The sequence below is a fragment of the Metarhizium robertsii genome (genome assembly GCF_000187425.2).
Source record: "Metarhizium robertsii ARSEF 23 chromosome Unknown MAA_Scf_5, whole genome shotgun sequence".
In the NCBI taxonomy this organism is placed as follows: domain Eukaryota; kingdom Fungi; phylum Ascomycota; class Sordariomycetes; order Hypocreales; family Clavicipitaceae; genus Metarhizium; species Metarhizium robertsii.
The window spans coordinates 506,853-523,816 of NW_011942193.1; the positions used below are offsets into that span (position 1 = coordinate 506,853).

At 50.7% G+C, this 16,964-nt stretch overlaps 4 protein-coding genes across 4 annotated transcripts; 1 reads left to right on the forward strand and 3 right to left on the reverse strand.

Annotated features, from left to right (window-relative positions):
* Positions 1–2,080: 2,080 nt before the first annotated feature.
* MAA_00016 (major facilitator superfamily transporter) lies at positions 2,081–3,754 on the reverse strand (the record flags this gene model as incomplete). The annotated part of the gene is made up of 2 exons (XM_007818014.1): positions 2,081–3,131; positions 3,219–3,754. 2 exons carry the CDS (start codon positions 3,752–3,754, stop codon positions 2,081–2,083), a joined length of 1,587 nt encoding a protein of 528 aa, XP_007816205.1.
* A 1,047-nt stretch (positions 3,755–4,801) lies between these two features.
* MAA_00015 (DNA mismatch repair protein Msh2) lies at positions 4,802–6,277 on the reverse strand (the record flags this gene model as incomplete). Its single annotated transcript, XM_007818013.1, has 1 exon — positions 4,802–6,277. The coding sequence occupies one exon, from the start codon at positions 6,275–6,277 to the stop codon at positions 4,802–4,804; it is 1,476 nt and encodes a 491-aa protein (XP_007816204.1).
* Positions 6,278–6,837: 560 nt separating this feature from the next.
* On the reverse strand, positions 6,838–7,731 carry MAA_00014 (S-adenosyl-L-methionine-dependent methyltransferase; the record flags this gene model as incomplete). The annotated part of the gene is made up of 1 exon (XM_007818012.1): positions 6,838–7,731. One exon carries the CDS (start codon positions 7,729–7,731, stop codon positions 6,838–6,840), a length of 894 nt encoding a protein of 297 aa, XP_007816203.1.
* Positions 7,732–14,464: 6,733 nt separating this feature from the next.
* MAA_00013 (lipase, class 3) lies at positions 14,465–15,615 on the forward strand (the record flags this gene model as incomplete). Its single annotated transcript, XM_007818011.1, has 3 exons — positions 14,465–14,717; positions 14,772–15,329; positions 15,416–15,615. 3 exons carry the CDS (start codon positions 14,465–14,467, stop codon positions 15,613–15,615), a joined length of 1,011 nt encoding a protein of 336 aa, XP_007816202.1.
* Between the last annotated feature and the right edge of the window lie 1,349 nt (positions 15,616–16,964).

Here is a 16,964-nt window from a genome sequence, read left to right on the forward strand (position 1 = left end):
AGTAAGACACAACAAGGAAGGAACCAACAAGATTGACTGTACAGTCCAAGGATCAACAACTCGTAAAACCGCCTTTGGTGAGAAAAAGAGTGGAACTTGATGGCCAGGACAACGCCGTGATTCGACAGAGGCCTAGCAATGCCCCGATGGGTCGGCTTTGGAGGCGAGATTCGTGGTGCCGGGATGGATGTCAAGATGGCTGAGGGGGGTTAGAAAATAGCAACAGAGGAGTAGTTGAGAGGGCGGCATGGCATCGGGATAGGCTTACTCTAGCAAGCTCAGCAGCAACCAACTTGAATGCTCGGATCAAGGCCGATGACGGTCGAAATGAGTCTAGCCGAGACCGCTTTTGCCATATCTACGATGTCCAGACGCTTGAATCGTATTATTTAACATGGCCCGTCAGAAACATACGCAATCCTTTCAGCTGCTGCTGCTGTAATGCCGCACTGCCGCAGAGGGCCATGTACAACCGGATTTCATGGCTGCATTGATTCTACCCTCTCCACACATCCCACTGTGCCCTCATGCTCAAGAAGTCGCCGAGGCGTTTTAGAGGTACGGCCATAGGGCCATGGCTTGAGATTACCCTTTGAGACGATTGGGTCTTTCGCTTTTGATGGAGGCCACGGCCAAGTATCACAGAAGCCAAAAGATCCTTGTCTCTGACTAAGGGATCGACTCAGCGACTGTGTTTTTGACGCACAGCATTCGCGCAGGTCTGTCAGGAATGGCCGGAAGCCCTGCAGTCGCCTTTGACCCCTTTGACCCTCTGACAACGGCAAAACCGGCCACAGTCCATAGTAAGCCATTGATTCGTTTATTCCTGTACGGCGTCTTTGTGGAGCCGCCATACCTTCCAGCCACGCGGCCTTGAACTCAAACGTTATCACAAAGCGTTTGCGCCCCGAACCAGTTCTAAAAATGACCAGGGCATGGCGCGGCACCTTGGCTCAGAATGTTCAGATGAACAACAAATCAAGACGAGTGTTTTTCATGGTACGGGAGTACGGCAGTGGTGGCCGCCAGTTCTAGCAGAGAACATTCCGACGCACCGAACTACTGGAGTATCTGAAGGAAATAGTAGCCCTGTGCGCATCAGTTTGGCTCGACACGGCACCTTTGCTCATGTTTTTTGTGCCAATACTCCATACTCCGTAAAGCAACTAGAGCAAGAGCATGCTAGCCTGTGTTTGTCTGCTGTCGGTATCGTATCTGCTGTCGGTGCTGAGATGGTGGCGAACAGAAAATACGAATCGAGTTCTTTCCCGAGAGTAGTTGCTCCGTCTGGGCGAAAACGTAGTCATCGCCCTAATAAATGCAAGCAAGGAGTGAGTAGTGGAGCGAGGTCGAAAGATGGAGATCGTGGGTACCAAACTACCTTGTCCATGCAGACCAAATGCGAGCGACGGAATGAAAGAGCTGGACGTAAAACATCAAGGTATGAGATATACCTCGACATATCATTAGGGCATCATGTTAGGGTGAGGAACCACTTGAGCCGAGTTGCCCTGTTTTTTTCCCTCGTCACTTTTCACCTTTATCCTTGTTCGCCTTCCATGGTTCACAGAAGCCTGGTCCGCGTTTACCCACAGTTGGCCAGAACTATCGACGGGGAAGGAAGGAACAGCGTTGAGCGGGAGCCAAGACCCCCGTGGTGGTTCGTGGTTTCCCTGTAGCTCCCCATACTAGCCTAAGGTGACGTAGCCACCGTTGCGTCCCATCCAATCATGTCGCCATGTTGCATCTCGAAATTTACTGCCGCCCCCAAATCACCGTGCCATCCGATGGGAAGAACATGTACGGAGTACGAGACTCACAAAATGTCAACAATGTCCAGGAAACGTCCAAAGTCTGCTGCTTCATCACACGCATGGCGGCCCCCCCTTCCCCCCCTTGCCGCTCCTGCCGCAGGCTCGTTTTTGACACGTAACCCTCGATGGCGTGGCACCTGGCAGCTCTGTACGCCCATCCCTCCGTTCTCCAGCCTTAGAACTCGACACGCCTTTTCGCGACGTCGAATCCTCAATATCTCAACATCTAACCTGCATTGAAAGCCATCACAATTCACTATGATTTGCTATGCTGGATGTCTATCATCTAGCACGCCATTCTTTGCCGGCGTATCCTTTTGTTCACGCTCTGGTTCCCCAAGCACCTGCCCTCCTGAGGCATCGTCCTGCAACCTCTTTTCCAACTTGGCATCAGTCGCCTTTCTCCACGACTCTCCCCATCTGATGGCGGCCATGACACCGATGGTAGATGCACCCAGAAACAAGGCCGAAATGGTAGAGAACCAGCCGACTCCAACACCCTGAATCGCAGGTAGTACCACCCCCGTGCCCATGCAACCCGCCAGATATCTCACAAAATAATTGGCTGCAACGACTTCAGCTCCCTGTCCTGGCATCACATCGAGACAGTACGTGTTCAGTGATGGGAAACTGAAGAGTTGCGCGATGCCCTGCACGAACAAGGCGATGACCGGAACGGGGATCCCTCCCACAGACATTTCCACCGTCCAGCCGTATATGAGAACACAAGCGGGCATCACGAGACCCATGAAGGGAACGGCTGAGCGTAGTCGATCCTCTGGAACACGAACTCCATTGCGCTTTGTAACCCATACTCTAACTGTCCGGTCTGCCCACCTACCCCCCATGAAAGTTCCCAGTATATATCCCATTCCGGGGGCAAGATAAAACAGCCCACCCAACAATGGTGAATCCAGGTGAAACCGCGGGTTAAGGACATATCGAATGGGTGTAAGCAAGCTGTACATGTTCCAGAGCAAGGCGGAACTGGCACATGCCACGAGAACCTGGTTCCAATACCGAAACAGTTTCAGCACTCGGATGGGACTGATCATGTGCATTATTGCTCTGAGCCGTTCTTTTTTAGACAAATGCTCCAACTCGGTGATCTTCTTGTGTTGCGCAGTCTCGGGAACCAGAAAGAAGACGCCGAGGACACCGGTCCCCGCAAGTGCAGTTTGCAGCCAGAATATCGACCTCCACGACGAGTATGTAACGATGATACCGCCTATGAATGGACCCATAGCAGGCCCAATGAGAGTGCCAGACAAGAACCAGCCCATGGCTGTACCTCGTTCAGTAGGACGATATATGTCGCTTCTCAACATTAGTCCATGACACCCCATACAAAACAGCTTTCATACGAGGACTTGTGCAAGGACGAAGCCCGAGCAATGAACTTACGCCAGACACGCGCTCCCCAATAGAATAAAGGCCGTTCCCTCAAATGCGGAGAGTGCACGAAATACAAAAAACGACACCAGATTCGGCGCCAGGGCAGTCGCTAAACTCAGAAGGAAAAATAGCACTGCCGTCAACATGATGACGGGCCACCGTCCGAATACCTGGCTCATGGGACCCCAGATGATGGGCGACAGGCCCATGAAGACCATGTAGCCCGCGTTGGAGGCGTTGATGACGGACCCTGTCGTGTTGTATTCCTTTGCTACTTCTGGAGTAGCAGCGAGTATGGAAGTACTAGAAATGGGGGAGAGGAAGGCGCAGAACGAGAGAACCGCTACAATGATGGTCTTGCGACGTGGCGAGAGGCGATCGTAGATTTCGGATGTGTCTTCGTCGACAGTTGCCGTCAAGGCCTGGGGTTGCAAGTCGTGGCCCGACACATGAGAGATGGAACGGTATACCTCTGGTGTGTTGTCGGATTGGCGTGATATCGGCGTGAGACGAGGCGTTGGCCCCGTTGTTTTTGTGTGAGCCATTTTGCAGCAGTTGCTCATGAGTATGCCGTCTTGTGTGAGGCCGAGTGACGCTGGCGCCTTGGGTTCAAGTGTTTGGCGGAACAATATCCGCCACAACTAAACAACCTCATCGAAGTTCAGCAAAGTCTTACAGTTGTCTCGTAGAAACAGCCCACTGCAGAACAAAGGTGACTCAAGACACCAATCGAGCGGAGCTGAGGGCTAGAAGAACGGGAGCAAAGCGCAAAAGCGGACGCAGGAGAGGATTTAAATGAAACTCAACTCTTGCCCCCCTTCCCCCCGGGTCCTCAACCTCCCAATGGGAAGCACGGCAACAGAATCCCCCCCCCCCCCACCCAAAACCCCCCCCCCCCCCATCTGTGGCTCCATCCATGGACGACCAAGTCGCCGATCAAGTAGATTCGTCCGTGCCGTCCCCGTGCCTCTCCCCGGTCATCGGCCGCCAGTCCGGAGGAAATTGTCACTACGCCTCGGAATGGGGGGACGGGGAATTTCCGACAGATGCACTAGCAGCGCGGACTCGACGTGAAACACACATGCACATTTTCCATATCCGGCTAGTACTTGAAAAGCTTTGGTGTACAGGATGCTTCTACGGCCGTGTTATATCCGGCATTGCCGAGGCATACTCCGTAGTTAAGACACCAACCGTTGGCAGGGACTACCATATTTTGCGACTTGGGTTGTATTTTGGAGACTGTAATGTATTGGCCTGTAGGTAGTAGCCGACTTGGCACACTCATTGCCATTCGGCCGATCACCGGCGATCGGAGAGCGGATGTGACCTATTGCACCGGGGAACCTGGATCACGGGCCGTGGGTCCACGGAGTTTCCGGGCTCACCACCGCACAGGGGGGAAACGTCAATAGCTTTAAAATCGTTTGTATTCAACTATATCCATCTGGACATGAAATGCGCCAATGCCATGCAATGATCTATCCAACGCTCCGTCAAGTAAAATGCCTCCAATGCCTCCTTGTTTCCCAACTCTAAAGTTGGTGCAATGCGCGGGTATCTTGGTAGTACAATGTAAATGATGCACGTGCTCACGCAGCGAGCAGTTTCTGCACACGCTCGCGGATGACTCGATCGACGGGCTGGCCGTGCCGCTGGATGACGACGTTTTCTCGGCCGCCAATGGCCACGATGCGCAGCCACTCGGGCGCGACTTCGGTGGCAATGAGCCGCACGCAGGCGACGCCCTCCTCGGCGGAGAGCGGGACGCGCAGCGAGTCCCTGAGCTTGTCCGATATGGCGGGCATGGCGAAGGCCTGCCGGGGGAGGGACAGCGGGTTCGACAGGCTGAGCATGGAGATGGTGGCGGCGACGTCGACGACGCGGTTGAGGGCGGCGCGTCGCTGGAGCTCGGGGCCGGAGGGCGGGACGGGCTCGTTGGCCCTGGCGAGCTGCTTGTGTCGGAGGCGGTCGAGGAGACTCATCTTGGTGCCGTCGGGGTTGAGCAAGGGGGGTTTCGGCGCCTGCTGTTTTTCCTGCTTCTCCTGCTGCCTGGCCGCGATGCCGCCCCTGAGCTCGGAGAGCAGGGTTTGGCCCTTGGCCATGAGGGGGTTCGTCTTGAGCCCGTTGCCCACGGTGGTGATGGCGGCCTGGGGGAGATCGGACAGGGACAGGCTCTGCAGGGGGACGTGCACGTCTGTCATTTCGTCCGTGGCCTTTTCGGCACACAGGGCCCGGATGTTGTCTTGAAATTGTCTGTTTAAAACGTCTTCCTTGATGGACGCTGCCGAGACGCCGTGGGCCAGCTCGACGCAGACTCTTCCCCGTCCATAGTCGGTGATGATGAATGGCGATGCGGAGTCCTCGCTGCCGTGGGACTGGATCGCAATGCACCGCCGGATGTCGTCCACGGTGACTTGTCGTTTCCCCCATGTTCGTGAGACATTTGGTGAAATCACCCTGATGTCAATGGGCGCTGTGCTGCCGCTGTGGGAAATCTGAATCATGATGGTCTTGAGGAACGCCTTGTTGAGGGCAATCAGGTCAACCAGCTGTGGCGGCAGGGACTTGTCGTCTCCATTGGCCTTGGCTCTGTCGGCTTTCTTCTGGTAGAGGACGTCAATCTTGGTTTGGATCTTCTTCTCTTGTTGTATGGCCTTGGTGATGATGGTGGACTGGCTTGGTCTGTGGGCCGTCTTTGTTTTAGACGGCGTCGCCTTGGCTGTGCGTTTTCCCTTGCTGGGGGTAGAGACTCGGATGCATTCCGCGGCGGCAGATGGCCCGGCTCGTCTTGGACGCTTCAAGGAGGTGTGCTCCTTCTCGTCTTCATCACTGCTGGGAGGGAAAGAAACAGTGCGTCGTGCCAGTCGTCTGTCGGTGTCCTGTTCGATGGAACTTGCCTTCCTCTTGCGTGACGAGCTGGGAGCAGGTATTTCCACGACGACAGCCGTTTTTGCGGTTGCATCAGGCAATGTTTGCGTCTTGGCAACGCGTGTGAAGTTGGTGATGGGATTGGCAGAAGGCACGGATTCGACGGCCTGCCGCCTTCTGATTGCTTGGCGAGGCATCTTGCAAAGTCGAGGGAAGTGCGTCAACTCGTTTGCGCGTTTGCGAGAAAGGTCGGTTGCAGTCGGCACTGGTGTGCAAGGAAGCTGCGAGGCAGAATAGGTGAGATCAAGGTGGCCGTTGTGGTTGCCTTGCCTGAAACGTGAAAAAAAAGTTGCGTTGGAAGTGCAGTATGACGCGGTGCTGAAAATGCAAGAGCAATGGAAGTCGTGATTATGCAGGGCAAGAAAAGATGCGAGGTCAAAATGGCCAACATTTGAAGGGCGCCTAGGTAACGGAGTGGAGGTGGGACAAGCCAGGGTCAATGAGCTGGAACGCGACAATTGCAGACGCGTTTTTTGGTGTTGCGCGCGTAAAGAGCATTGACTGGAGGTGGCACGCGCTTCTGCCCCACCATGTCATGATTCTCATCACCACGCACCACCATCTTCTCGTCCATCATCGTCAATCAACACGGCGCCATTAAAATCACCCGCGCGACAACATTTGTGTATTCCGACCGTTTCTATTTCAAGCTCCATATTAACAACTGACACTGGTAGCTAGATGCATCTGCAATCCATCATGCCTTGCGGATAATTGCTTCGCCATTTATGATGCCCAAAACTGCATCATCCGTCGCTGCCCACGTCTTCCAAGCATCCACCATTTCCTCAACCTCCTCCCTCTTCACAGTTCCGTTTTCCAGCGCCTTCCTCCACACCGGACCACTCTGCAGACGCTCCACCATGGAATCACCTAGGCAGAAGATATTAGCGGCCAAACTCGATCGACATTGTGCGATGTACTCACTCCATGGCTTTCGATCTCGGTCCGAGCCAAAACACCAGGTCCCAAAGCTCATCTCGACGTTTTCCCTTTTGGCGCCAGCCTTCAGCGCCCAGGAAAGCAGCTCCCGCCCCGCCGTGCCGCTCGCCCCGTTGGAAATGTGCTGCTCAAGGTTGAGCTCGTGAAACCGCTGCAGAGCCGGCACCTCTGGCCAAAAGCACCACATGCGCAAGTCCGCTTCCCGGAGAGACACAATGCCGCCTGGCTTGGTCACCCGCAGCATCTCGCGAATGGCATCGACGGGCGCATCCAAATGCGTGAGGACCTGGTGCGCGTGTGTGACGTCAAAGCTCGATTCGGCAAAGGGAAGCTCATAGACACTCGCCCTTTGGTAGCTGATATTCTTGACGCCCTCCTTCGCTGCGTGAAACTGTGCCCGCTGTAGAATGTCATCCGAGATGTCTGTAGCCGTTACTTGGCCCTCGGGCATGTACTTTGCCAGAGAGGCGGTGATGGTGCCCGACCCGGCGCCCACGTCTAGCAGCTTGAGGTGCGGATTCTGGGACGCGCTTGTTTCAAGGTGCGGAATGAGATGGGCAGCGCTGTTCTCGGCCGTTCGCCATTCATGATGCTGCACCTGGGGAAGAGCATGGCCAATACTGTAGCTGTTGTGCTGGGTAGATGCCATGATGATTCAATCCTTTGGTATATTGTAATTGTCCAGTGTATTAATTGATTATGTGATTCCTTGTGCGAGTATCTTCTGCCATGAAAATTGTAGTATAGAGAGGAGAAGAGCAGACTGTCGTAGTTGAAGCAAGCGCTTTATACTTGGAGCTTCCGAATGTACGTTGTGACGACACCCCATCATGGAAGACGGCTTCGACACCCATTGGCTGGTGATGTCGGCATTGACGGAGTTGAGCGGAGTTGAGCGGATCTGAACGGCGTTCACGATCAATCTAAAAATAACCCACAAGGCAACTATTGTACTAACTAGTATGGAGTCATGACTACATAGTCATAGAATGAAAACAAGGGTAGTAATTATGACACAGCTTATCATTTAAGGCACTTAATCGAGCCTGCCATGGCCTTGATAATGAGAATATATTTAACCCTTGCTATATAAACGCCCGGATCTATTTACGAGCAATAGCATGAACGTACACTAATCTACACAGGGTGATGATACGCTTTCCAAATATTTACTAAAGTACTTACGCCTATCTACCTAGGATTGGCAGAAGCATACTATAAAAGGCAGTGTTATTATATAATATTTCTCTATTATTCAATCATTTCTCAACCAGGAACTAACGAGGCACCGTCCTCTCGGCCAATACAACTCCGACGTCGTAGTATTGGTCCAATATATCGGCAAGATCTCCACAATGCTTGCATGGTGTGTAGAACCTATCATGTTGATGACCACGCCAATAGTCTCCTTGAAGATACGGTACCATATCCACGCATTGCTATTGACCGGGACCTTCCACGGCAAAATGCAACCAACATGAGCCCTGCAACGCTCTGGCTATAGGGGGCATCACATCCTATCACCTTGGATGGTACAGCCAAGAGTAAGTGTATAAGTGTTAGAGAAAGGATTACTAAGTGCTAATTCCAGGTAGATCAGTTTAAGGAGTCCTCACGAGAGAGCCACGGAAGACTAAAGGGGGTGGCTAAATTCTTGCGAGACAAATGATGCATGGGCTGGAGCTTGAATGCTTTTTGCATGACGATATATGTTACACGGAAAAGGCCCAACAGATCGTGAAGCCCAACAAAGAGGCTTCGCCAATACAAGACCTGTTAGTTACACAGCTAGAACACGTGCCTAGGTAAGGACCCTAGGCCTAGGCGTTTCTTTTATATATATAAGGCGGTTACCCTTCTCTTCTTCTTTTATAGTAACTTAACACCTTAGAGACCCTTTAAGATTATTATGGAATTGAGCCCCTTTTGCTCTAAGCCTTCATACTGAACCCTTGTCACAATATACGCTAGCGTTGGGCCGCATCCTTGCTTTCTCTCATCTCTGCGCTCACATCTTCTAATAGTCTAGCCATACTATCGTGGTAGTTTCCTTGGCATGAATTGAGTCCTGTGTTATTCTTAGCCGTTATTTTCCTTTTAAATCGTAGCAGTTTATCTGTGAAAATATATCTTGAGCAAAACGAGCAGTTTACTTATTGATATCCCGGCATGGGTAGTTAAAAAGCACTTTTTCCGCAAAAGGCGAATGCTTCGTTGGCACAAGTCTACAGGTTATTAAGTGCCCATTAAAATGTATTCTACGCACGCAAGGCTCAGCGTCTTGTACCCCTAAAAGTATTTTCTAGTCGTGAAATAGTATTCGTATAATACTTGACTTTTCTAGCATGTAGATTCGGAGCCGTAGTGATTGACTTTTCGGCAGCTTGACCTTTATAAATCGCGATTTCATACACACATGTTGTCAGCCCGCTAGATCAGGTAATCTTTGACAAGACAAATTACATTTATTTCTCGGACGCCCATAGCTCAAGAGCCCCAGCTTCTCCGGCAACAATCTTGGCCAGATTCTCCCCTGCAAATCGCAGGATTTTGCACCTCGACGCCATCTTCGTACGCCCTCTGCCGTGTCATTGTTCCACTCGGGCTTTTTCATAGAGTGTGTGCCTGACTGGGTAGCAGCGACGACGCCTTCTGCCCAGCCTAGTAGATACCGATTTACGACTCGACATTTTTACGGTCCAAGCTGCTTTCATGCAGCCTTCTAAGGTAGAAATAAGCCGAGGGTTCACGTGGATGGTCGAGACATTGCCCCTTCTGCTTGTATGCGTGCGTCATCGAACCCCAATAGCGTTTCTGAACTTGTTTAATTCGTTACAAGTTGCCAGAGTACTCAGGCCATGTCTGCTATGCTCTGATAGAGGCCATATACGTCTATCTTAACCACATCGCCACGCTTGATAAATGGAGGTGTTGGGAGAGTTTCTACGGATTCTTCTTTGAGGGTAATCCGTATAACTGCGGTAGGGGTCCGATCAAGGGCACTGTCATCTTGACTCTGGCACGAAAAGGCAGAGAAATGATGGAGGCAACGGGGGTCTTGACCTCTGCATGATAACTTAATAATGCTATCATTTCCACGCTGACAGACCCTTCCTCCACGAGGGCGGGTAATTTTGAGATAGCGTCTCCGTTTTTAGAGGTAATTGCGGCAACGGATAATAACGCGCTCACATGAAAATTTTAAAACGATATTGCCTTAATTTCTAAAATAGTGGTAGTGTCGCTAGCGGTAATAGTGTTGTTACGGATAATATTACCAAGGTAATTGCCGCTGATAAGCTAGAGTCGTAACAGAGAAGATAAAGCCCACTTAATAGGGATACCGTCACACCAGAACCCGTTCCCATAGAGGCTAATAAACTTTCCATTAGAACCTTTTAAGCAAGTTATTCCTGAACTATAAGAAAACCTTAAAGAACTTGTAGGAGGGGTCTAGGTCAACCAGGTTAAATAATAAGCCGTCTTCGCTTGCCTTGCATGACAGATACTTGCCGTTTGGATCCTCAAGTGAAACCACTTTAAGAGTCGTTTTATAAGGGAATAAGTAAAATTGTAATCAGTTTATATCTCAAGTATAAACAAGTTGAAACGTCTTACTAGACTTGAATTTTAGAACCTTGATGGCAAAAGTCGGTATAGTATGAATATGGAAACTGAGGCAAGCAACAGAGCCATGGGAACAATTGGTACCTAGCTGAGCAGAGCTAGCTGTGCTCCTCTTTCTTACAGACTCAAGGTGGATGCAAGAAAAAAGTCAGGTCATGCCGTAATCGAGCGACAGCTTAGTAGGGGCTTGGGAGGGGTTGAGAGGTTGACATGCAGGAAGAAAGCCAGCGTGGCAGACTGCCTGCCAATCCACCGTCCAGATACATGACGTATCAATTTGATATTATGCGTGACATGACAGTGGCGCCGGACCAATTCGATATTGTGCACTCGGTACTCGGAACGCAGTACATGAATGGAGAAGTTGAACATGGCCACACCGCCTTCAATCCATGATTTGCAAGCATGATATCGTCTCAAGGTTGCAATCCAGCTCGCCACAAGACTTGCCGTGAGTCGTGACCAAGACTCACTACTCAGACTCTGCATTCAAGATGCCGGAAGAGGGGTAGCAAAAGACTTGCCGCTCACATTTTGGTGTCAGAGGATACGACCTTGACTGACTCAGAATATGACCTGGACTGAGGAGATGAATGATCGACTGGGGATATGACTGACATTGACTGAGAGCGAGATGACGCGGACAAGGAGTAGTGTGGTTACACGAGGCCGAGTGCCTTGCTATCAATCACTGCTACACGGCCAAGACCAACGACAAAGCCCAGCAAAGTGGTATCGCCGACAAAAGACCTCGAGGCTACTCAGTACACAGACTGAACACATGAGCCGGTGGAAACCTTGGGCACAGCCGTTCCCGTCAGGTATATATAGTGGTTACTCGTCCCTCCTATCTCTGGAAAACCAAGGACTCTTTTCTGACTCAACCATCAAGCTTGACTCACATCCGAGATTTCGCTATACTCGGTACTATTTCGAGCATTATCGCTATACATCTCAGACTAGTCGGCATTCACTCACTGCAAGTAAGTTGTCATGTATCAATTAACAAAAATCGCTAACATTTCAGATAGACAAAATGAGCGGCATCACAGTAGTCAACAATACGGCCAAGGAGATTTATGTTTGTGTCACTGCAATGCGTTCAGACAGTGGTCAGGGAAGCGAGGCGTGGTATGTTCTTAATGGCCACGGAGGAAAGGACACATGGACCAGGACACAAATGCAAATTGTAAATTTCGTGAGGAGCAAGACGCCAGGAATATTGGTCGAGACGGTCCTTGGCGTCCCAGGCGAGACTACACGTATCAACTAGTTGAAATAGTTGCCATCACTCATACCACTCAGTTGGTGTGAAATAAAATGGACTAATTCACTCCTAAATGCCTATTTTACCACTCTATAAGTTCAAGTCGTCTCCCTTTACCTAGGTACATTGCTTCTACAACGCTGTTGGTAGCAGAAGTAGTCGAAACCACGAGTGTTACACGGATGACACGTTGCCATGAAGGCGCGGGCCGAACCTTGAACCCGACGATAGTTACACAAGGGCTCTGATCACGAGACCTAGGGCAAGGTCCCTCACCGCCTCTTAATATAAATAAAGGTCTTCTGCCATCAGGGCTTTAAGGAAAAACCAAGGACCTTTGATATCAAAGCAAAGTATTAGCTGAATACGAACTTTGTTCTAAGCCTAAGCCCTTGTCACAAATAATAGTCTTCTATTAAACGTATAAATCCTTCCATCCTCTAGTAAGCAACCAGCCTCTGCTAAATTACAAGGATATAAAGAGCCTCTTTTTGAGCTAGCCAGCAGGTATTCCTGCCTCTGACTAGATTTACGGGAGGCTATAGCCTTACAGCGCTAGCATTCAGATATCTGACCCTGACTAGGTCCTGCGGAGGTCATAGGAGCATTTTCGCGCTGGTAGTTATACCTGATACCAGGTCCTGCGGATCATCATCATCGTCATTATTATTATTATGACCCGAATAACAGCTCAAGGTTAAGCTAGAAGAAGGGGGACGCTTGTGTCAGACAGAAATGGGCTAATGTCACACGGTTACACAAGGGCTACGGTCACGGGATCAGGGCAGAAGGTCCTCACCGACTTCTTGTATCAATAGACATCTTCGGTCCCTCGAGGCCTTGAGGAAAACCAAGGACCTTTGATACCAAAGACTGTTATTAGATGAATTGAGTAAATGCTCTAAGCCTCTAGCCCTTGTCACAAATAACAGTCTTTGGTATCAAAGGTCCTTGGTTTTCCTCAAGGCCTCGAGGGACCGAAGATGTCTATTGATACAAGAAGTCGGTGAGGACCTTCTGCCCTAATCCCGTGACCGTAGCCCTCGTGTAACCGGCCTTTTCCGTGTGACAACGAGAATGCCAAGAGAGCAGAGGCAGCATGTTTTCTTTCATCACTTACGCCAATTAGCGGAACTAGAAACGGCACTAGAGTTGCTATACAAACATCTTGGCCATCTCCGGTCACTTGATTATCTTTGATAAGCCAGAGCCTGCGATTTTATGCACCAGCTGCGGCCTTGCACTTTGACGACAGAAAAGTCGACCTGCCAGGTCAAATATAGGCATCAGTACATATTGTATCTAGGAGCCCACTTTGTGGTGTATATTTGAGAATGATTTGAAAGGCCCTCTGTAACCTTGCCAATTAGACTCGCGAAAGAGGACTAATCCTGAGCAACTTGGCCTTTTTGTAGTCTTTGCTAGAAGAAGCAGGCGAATGCTCAGTAATCCAGTGCCGCCCACATTACAGAATGATATCGACTGCATTTTGGTGTTTCAAAAAGCAAGGCCAATAAAAACTTGGGAAACTTCAGGGATCCATTCGTATACTTTATGTACGACGTTATAAATAGACCTGAGCCGGGCAGAGCCGGTGTGCCTGAACTAGTGATGCAGCTTGTACAACAGACCTGGACAGTTGCATCCGACGGCAATAATAATGTACTCAACGGCTGAAAAAAAGAAGAAAAAAATAAAGTTGTTCTTTGTCAGCTGAGGAAACGGATTACCACGCTTGGCGAGGTCAAAACGTGCGGTTGCGTGGATCTGATAAGCCGTGCGCAGCCTCATGTCTGCGCGTCGAATTGTTTGGTACCTGAAAGTGAATTACTAGTCTTGGACTAGCGGCCACGTTGTCACACCCCAGGGTACATTTCTAGTACAAATATCTGGTGGCGATTGTCCTCATCGAGAATGTGCTCATGGAACTACATGAATTGCTCACTGACACAGCGCCGGGCTGGATCTAAACGCCATTACGCTGCTGACTCAATCTATGGCATTAAACGAAGAGGAAAGGCAGCAGCTGTGGCCATGTCGGGTATTTTGGTGTTGTTTCCCACCAGACGCAATTACTCCATAGAAAGATGTAGCAACAGGGGTGTGAGCGTATGAATTCATGGGTCACTACAGCTCCCATCAGACTTACTCCTGCGCCCCGAGCAAAAAACGCTGCGGCCCGAGCAATTCAGGTCGGATACTACGGAGCAATGTGGGCAGTTATACGAATTGACACGACTTTGCCGGTCTTGCGTACGCTCTGACTCTATTTTGCAAATTTGCCAGCTTCCTCATCCGAACTAGTGTCATGACATCAACCTTCTTTGGAACCAAACAAGTCTGCCCCTTGCAAATTGGATACGAACGTCTTTGAAAGGGGGGCCTCGGCTTTGCTCCGTGCTCCCGCCGATATTACTTAAAGATGAATCGTGATCCGTAGAATGTCGGTGTTTGCCGACATGCATTTCTCCTTGTTCTACAGAGAAACATGATGCGCTCCGTCATACTCGGGCTGCCCCTTGTGGCGCTCGCCCTGGCCACTCCCGTGTCGAACAGCATCGCCAACGTCGACAGGACACCGGACGATGTAGCGAAGGTTCTTGAGCGGGGGGCTGCGGGAGACTTCTTCAAAGATGTCACCGGGATAATCAAGATCCTGGAAAAGGGTCTTCCTCCAGACATCCCGAGCGAAGCGGCTGCGATAGCGGCCGTCCTCGAACAGGGTCCTCCTCGAACACAAGGTCGCGCTCCTTGGTACTTTTTTTGAAAATTTGCATCGCACTAATATCGCCTAGTTTCCTCCGACGTGTATGAGAAACTGAGTTACTACGCGCAATTTCCAGGATCTGCAACGGCATGCGTCCACAAGCCTGCGGAAGGCGTCGTCGAGCAGCTTTACGTCAATGAAACCACCACCGACACCCAGGCTATGATTTACCGACTCGATTCCAGAAAGGAGTTGATTCTAGCTATTCCAGGAACCCAAAGCCAACAGGACTGGGAGACGAATGAAAACTGGCGTCTGGTTGACTACAAGTCCTGCAAGTCCTGCAAAGCGCATCACGGGTTCTTAACTGCCTGGGATTCAATCGTCGACGAGGTGGAGCGCGGGTTGGAGTCGGCTCTGCACTCATATCCAGGCTACTCGGTCACCATCGTGGGCCACAGCCTCGGAGGCGCCCTCGCGGAGCTTGCCTTTGGCAGCTTGAAGCCAAAGCCGTTGAATGTCACGCAGGTCATCACCTATGGCGCGCCGAGGGTCGGGAACGCCGGGTTCGCCGATTACCTTGACAAGCTGGCGGGCGCGTCAAACTCGAATGCCGGCATTTCGTATCGTGTGACGCACTATGATGGTAAGTGCTGGCCGCGCACAAGACGTGCAAACCAGCGCTTGGCTGCCTGTCCAATACGGCAGAATAGTAGTGCTGACTTGTAGTAGACATTATTACACACTTGCCCCCTTTCTTTCTTGGGTTTACTCATCCCAGGACCGAGTACTGGCAGTCTGCTGATAAGCCCGCCGAAGCCACGACGTATAAGTGCAACAGCCGCGAGTCGCTGGACTGCATCTTTGGCAAGGCGCCATCATCAAATTCAGATGCACATGGCACTTATGCTGGAATGAAGGTTTTTTGCTAAGGACTTGATCTGTCGTTTGGACGCAAGAAGGCGTCGAGTCTATTGTTTTTCTGGAATCGCACATACCTCGGCCACCCGCGTGTATCTACCGTCCTTGTCTCTTGATGTACTTGGACAAATTTTTCCAAGGAGGGCATTCATAGTCGTCAAGACCGTCATTGTCTAGCCGCTACGCGGTTTGAACATCTTTCGGCTCAGCTGTCCAAGTCAAGGCTTGTATATATTATGAGATATTGGTTTTACGGCGAACCGTTTGTCCTCAAAGAAGTGTGTCTCGCGTTGTGCTCAGGTCTTGGGACACTCTGCTTGCTTTCGGCGCTTGCTTATTAGAATAATGATGGTGACTGTTCGATGTACTAACGTCTACCATGTGATCCCATTTTTGGCAGCGCCAGCAAAAAGGCACGCCCTTGGTGCCAGCGCTCTCTGCGTTATTGTCAGAGTGGTGGCTGGGTTTGACCCTTGAGCCATGGAGACAAAATATCCTGTAATACCGGTCCATGGCTGTATATCCCCCATATCCATATTATTAGGGTGCACATCTTGGCTCTCTCTCTATGGTGGCCTTTGACAGTTATCGTACATCTCCCAATAACCGCAATCTCACCAGCCACCCCAGCCAGGGCGTTTGTTCTTATCGCGCTTATATTTTGTGAGAACTCAATTTGGAGCCACATGTGGTAAATAAGCCGTTTTGTCCTGTGGAACGACATACGGATTCGGAGTCATCGGGACAAAGTACTCGCGGCTATTAATACCTTGCATAAATTCTTTTAAATACAACTCTCTTGAACGCCAGGGTCCCAGAAAATTCCGACTCCCTCCGAATAGCAGCCCTTTTTCACCACCCAACAACCCTCAATCTTTGGTGCCAATGTCAAAGATGACGTCAAGTCGCAGGCGAAAAGCGTCGGGAATCCGGGATAAGGATGCCGGCAGTCGGTGACCCACCACGGCAAGGACCCGGGCGCCATACCAGATCTGGACTGGCGCCAGGCCCGGCCAGCCGGAGTTGTCCAGTTGTTGGGATGACTTACAAAGCATAGGACGCCTTCCTGTCAGGCCATGACTCTTACGGCATACCGGACAATAGCCTGACAGAGCAGTGCTAGAAAATGAGGCTCAATCAAGGCGTTGACTATGTGGATTAAGAAAGAAGGCGACTTCTGAGAGCAGCTATTCTAATACCCCATGGCCTGCTGTTGCATCACTGCCCACACATTTCAGCCGCACGACTGTCATGAATAATAACCGCTGGAATTGCCGTTGGACTGGAATCAAGTCTCTCATTATGCTTCCTTGCCAAATGGCTTCGAAGGCTTCGACTTGTCGTGCCCGATGAAGAAATA